This window comes from Triticum aestivum, chromosome 1B (genome assembly GCF_018294505.1).
Source record: "Triticum aestivum cultivar Chinese Spring chromosome 1B, IWGSC CS RefSeq v2.1, whole genome shotgun sequence".
NCBI classification, from domain to species: Eukaryota; Viridiplantae; Streptophyta; class Magnoliopsida; order Poales; family Poaceae; genus Triticum; species Triticum aestivum.
Genome location: NC_057795.1, coordinates 163,346,914 through 163,351,829, shown reverse-complemented (window position 1 = coordinate 163,351,829; position 4,916 = coordinate 163,346,914). Strand labels below are relative to the sequence as shown.

Here is a 4,916-nt window from a genome sequence, read left to right as displayed (position 1 = left end):
TAAATAATAACTGAACTTCTTTGTGGATTTAGAGAATTGTTTCAAAATGCAAAAAAACATTTTCTTATTTGTGTTTTTGAACATGGAAATACTAGGTGAACCTCTCTCGCAAGAATTTTTGAACTTCTCCGGACAAAGGACTTGAACTTCTTTCAACAAACATTTTATGCTTTTATTTTTCTACTTTTATTCTCACCTGAAATGCATTGTTTGTAGTACTTGCACTTCTTGTTGTTTTCATTATGAACTTCTGCCATATTTTTGTGTATATGTCAAATTACACGCAATTGAAGGTCGGACATCATTTTTTGCCATTTTAAAACATGTAATTGGAGGTCGGATGTCCCGCAATATAAAATTGAACTTCTCCAAAAAAAATTTGTTAAATCTAGACACCATTTTTTTATAAACTTTTTGAACTGCAACATTTTTTATTTTTGAACTTCTTGGTTTATTCTATGGTAACGAGGAAAATCATAGGTTTGTAATAAACATTGAACCACCCTATTATTTAAATTTGAACTTCAAGATATTTTTATAGAAATGGTTAAACGTACAAAACAAAATTATTTTTTTGTCCACTTTCGAAGAACTTTCTATGTTACTCCCTCCGTCCGGAAATATTCGTCAAAGAGATGGATGTATCTAGATGTATTTTTATTCTAGATGCATCCATTTTCATCCATTTCTACGACAAGTATTTCCGGACGGAGGGAGTATATCCTTTGAAGTTTTATTTTTTGTCTCGCGACATTTTTAGGCTTTTTTTGCCATCGGTGAAATGGCCTAGGCGGTCCGTTTTGTTCATAGATGAATTTCTTCAGTATGTGGTACACGTGAACTTAAGAATTTCTAAAACATGAACTTCGCATTCTATTGAAATTTAAGAAAATTACACACAAGAATACACATACCCTTCGTGTGCTACATGTATTTACACAAATACGAATGCACACATTTGAAAGAGCATAAAGTTCTCACGTAGAGTTAAAAAAAACGGAGTGAAATTTTTTCCACAAGAAATGTTGGTCATTTTTGGTAGGCGAACCTGTACAGTTTTTCAATTGGTTTGCACGTTGAACCACGTCATCATTAGAAACCGAACTTCTCTTTTTCTTTTCTTCTAATAAAAACACAATACTATAAAGGAAATAGAATTCTTTTTTGCAATCCTTTTGCATGGGGAACCGTCCTCACATCAAAGAATGAACATACCGTTTTGCAATGAAGATATGCATTTAAAACACACACACACATACAATACACACTTGACCTGCTGCAACACAACATCTTGACCTTCACAAAAACAATTTTTTTAAGCCAAATAAATTGCGCATTAGTACAAGCAGGTGCCAGTGAAGCCGCCAAGCATGGCTGCCGGAAAGTTCATATGCACAATAGCAAATCCCGCAACTTGTTCACACATTGAACCTTTCAAAAATTGAACTTCTCATCCACAATTATATTTTTGTGTATCAACATCTTTTTTGAACACACATATTTTTGGAAACAGCTTTAGGACTCACTTCTCTTCTCTGTTCTTTCTTCAATCTACATGATCAATCACTTAACAGTATATATGATCAGGTCCAAGTATTTCAAGGATGCAGAGTATACTAAGCAAAATGTTTTTTAGTACACATGAGACCAGAGGCTTCAGTTAACGAAATGTCGATCTCAGAATTTTATTAAAGAGACTACTACAAATCTTAATTAGAACTTCAACCACGGCCACACGATTTGGTGAAGGCTGAGAACACAATTTTTAAAATGTAAACACAAAGCATCAACTTTCCTGTACATGAATTTGTGATATATGTGAATTCCCCGTGTCTATGTACATGAATGTCTCATGTAGCGAGATAAGTACATAATAGCCAAGTTCTAATTAATAGCAAGTTCATTGGTAAGTACCCTTGGACTTGTCAGGTTATGTCAATCGGGATTGTTCCTATTAGCTTGCGGCACTCTCTTTTTTTTAGCTCCTCGCTGCTCATAGAAGGACATGTAACTCTAGCATTGAACTTGGAAGGTCATTCTTGGGCAACAACTTGAGCGCCTCACAATTACTGATCTCCAAAATTTTGAGAGAAATCGGGTGGCTCTTGGGCAACGCCTTGATGGCATAACAATAGACAATCTGCAATTTTTTCAGAGATCTCAGAATGTTGTTCGACAACGACTTGTTGGCATAAGAGTAGATGATATGTAATCCCCGGACTTGGTGTATAGATGAAGTAGAACTTACTGTTAATCCATGGCTGTAGTAGAACTTGTCCTCCAGCAGGGAAGAGCGAGGCGACCTCGAGCACAGCCAGAGCCAGCTCGTCTGCTGGTGGATGGCTCGGCCTGGGGCAGTGTGTTGGTAGCATCGTGTGTGGCCGACGGTGGGATGCAAGGTGGCTGTTTCCGAAGGAATGCGTGGCGGTGGCAAGCAATCTGAATGCGAACAGAAGATGAACTTCTAAACCTGCAGTTATTTCGCATTTTGATTTTCCTCTCACAAGTTAAACTTCTAACTTGTAGTTTTTTTGCACTTACTTAATCTCACATGTTAAACTTCCAACCTGTAGTTGACCAGAAGCCATCCAAAGTCACGAACGCAAGAGAGCATGATCCTCTGCTCATGTTAATGATACACAGGAAGACCATCTGTGGAAAGCACGTCTCATCAATCTTTTAACCAAAATATGTGGCTTTCTTAGTAAGCAAACAAAGAAGAACATCTTCAAGCAACAAATTTGCTCCAAGCCGACGGGGATAGCACCTCTTATCATTCCTTCAACCACGGACATCAGCAAGTTCAAACCAGAAAAACATGGGCAGCAACAGCAACTAATCTCTCTCTAGCTCTCAAGCTGAACTGCAGCAGCATCACCGAAAGAAAAATGGGTAGGTGAGAATTCATCTATATGCACAAAGGAGTATATTTTTTATGTACCTGAACCTTTGCAGTAGATTTACATGAACTTCTTGTGCTATGTTGAAGTCGCCGCCGATGCTGAACCCCAGCGACCTTGGCCCTTCTATTCCCAGACGAGCTGATCAGACAGGAGTTGAAGGAGGAGCAGTTCATTGACGTACCCGACGAGGTCTAGGATCTGTACGAGCTCTAGCTCCCGACGACGTTGATTAGGCAAAGAAAAGAACATGTGATTTTTGTTCAGACTGCACCCAACCTGAAATAGAACACGAAGAGAATCAGGGCAGCACGAACCTGGGACAATTGAGGAGCAGAGGGAGTAGTGGCTCTGGCCGGCGGCGTGCAGCGGCAAGGTTTGCTGCGAGAGGGGGGTCTCGGTCGCGTGCAGCCGAGCCAGTGGATGCGGTGGCCGGCAGAGGTCCGGGCATGTGGGCGTGGTGGGGATGGAGGGCGGCGGCCGGAGGCAATCTAGGGATGGAGAGAGGCGCGCCAGGCCGGGGAGGCAGCGCCGGGAAGCGCGCCGAGGCCGGGACGGCTGCGGCGGTAGGCGCGTCGTGGCCGAGTGGCGGCAGCGGGAAGCGCGTCGGGGACGGGGCGACGGCGGCGAGTGGTGCGCAGGGGCCGGGAGGGCCGTCAGCGGGAGGCACACCGGAGCCAGGGGCTGGAGATGGGTTGGTGTGGAGCCTCACGGCGGTGGGGAGTTTTGGATCGGGGTAGGAGGAGGTTAGGGGCAGAACAGCGCCATGGGTTTTCTGTAATATTGTGAACACGTGGTCGCGCCTATATAGAGCGTTGTGATCAGAATAACTATTCTGATCCTATTCTCAAAATAGTGTTAATATATATATATATATATATATATATATATATATATATATATATATATATAATATGTGTGTGTGTGTGTGTGTATCATACGAGGAGGTGGCTGTCCAGCGCCCCGTGGGCGGTGGTTCCTGTTCTTCTCCTACATCGTCATCCACAACGTCAATGTCTTCAGAGTCGAAGTCAAGCCCGTCAATCAAATCATCGACAGTGGCAATGAAGTGGGTGGTGGGTGGGCAACAAATTCCCTCGTCGCCTGCTTCCCACTCGAGCCGGACATAGTTCGGCCAGGAGTCTCCTGACAAAGAGAGAGACTTTAATGAGTTTAGTATGTCGTCAAAGGGCGAGTGCTGGAAGATATCCGCAGCGGTGAACTTCGGTGGGCTCGGGGGCGCGCGGTCTGGAACCTACAGCCGGACACGAGTCCGGGGGTCCAGTGACACAGGCTTCCTTGGGGATGGAGTCTGTGTTCGGCTCTATCGTCGATGAGTGTGCGACCTCCGAGGCGGGGTCCATCCACCCGTCCTCGGACGACGCGATCTGCCCCGGATTTAAGTCCGGAGCTCCTGCAGGTGTGATATCCCGAGTATTGTCCGGCAGCAGGTCTAAGCCGTGCTCGTTGTGACTGTTCGGCGCTCCTGATGTAGGCCCGAATTGTTGGAAATATGCCCTAGAGGCAATAATAAAATGGTTATTATTATATTTCCTTGTTCATGATAATTGTCTATTGTTCATGCTATAATTGTATTAACTAGAAACCGTAATACATGTGTGAATACATAGACCACAACATGTCCCTAGTGAGCCTCTAGTTGACTAGCTCGTTGATCAATAGATGGTCATGGTTTCCTGACCATGGACATTAGATGTCATTGATAGCGGGATCACATCATTAGGAGAATGATGTGATGGACAAGACCCAATCCTAAGCATAGCACAAGATCGTGTAGTTCGTTTGCTAAAGCTTTTCTAATGTCAAGTATCATTTCCTTAGACCATGAGATTGTGCAACTCCCGGATACCGTAGGAATGCTTTGGGTGTGCCAAACGTCACAACGTGACTGGGTGGCTATAAAGGTGCACTACGGGTATCTCCGAAAGTGTCTATTGGGTTGGCACGAATCGAGACCGGGATTTGTCACTCCGCGTGACGGAGAGGTATCTCTGG

At 43.8% G+C, this 4,916-nt stretch overlaps 1 protein-coding gene across 15 annotated transcripts; it reads right to left on the bottom strand.

Annotated features, from left to right (window-relative positions):
- Positions 1 to 1,744: 1,744 nt before the first annotated feature.
- LOC123113659 (uncharacterized) lies at positions 1,745 to 3,662 on the bottom strand. 15 transcript variants are annotated; one of them, XR_006456120.1, is made up of 6 exons: positions 3,218 to 3,662; positions 2,942 to 3,112; positions 2,768 to 2,863; positions 2,542 to 2,652; positions 2,249 to 2,464; positions 1,745 to 2,140 (listed from the first exon to the last, which is right to left on the bottom strand). XR_006456120.1 is itself a non-coding variant. In XM_044534964.1 (3 exons), exons 1-3 carry the CDS (start codon positions 2,586 to 2,588, stop codon positions 2,067 to 2,069), a joined length of 312 nt encoding a protein of 103 aa, XP_044390899.1. In that variant the 5' UTR covers positions 2,589 to 2,858; the 3' UTR covers positions 1,745 to 2,066. The 15 variants fall into 15 exon arrangements, 1 of the variants encoding a protein (XP_044390899.1); XR_006456132.1 differs by having other exon boundaries at positions 2,768 to 2,858; XR_006456131.1 differs by having other exon boundaries at positions 2,948 to 3,112.
- Positions 3,663 to 4,916: the final 1,254 nt, after the last annotated feature.

What these genes read in the sequence shown, in the direction of transcription:
- LOC123113659 (XM_044534964.1), bottom strand. Translation starts at nt 2,588, where the DNA reads ATGGCTTCTGGTCAACTACAGGTTGGAAGTTTAACATGTGAGATTAA. An exon ending in AGTTTAACATGTGAGATTAA is followed by an intron (nt 2,440 to 2,541) that starts GTAAGTGCAAAA and finishes GTTCGCATTCAG; the next exon opens with ATTGCTTGCCACCGCCACGC. An exon ending in ACTACAGCCATGGATTAACA is followed by an intron (nt 2,141 to 2,248) that starts GTAAGTTCTACT and finishes AAAAAATTGCAG; the next exon opens with ATTGTCTATTGTTATGCCAT.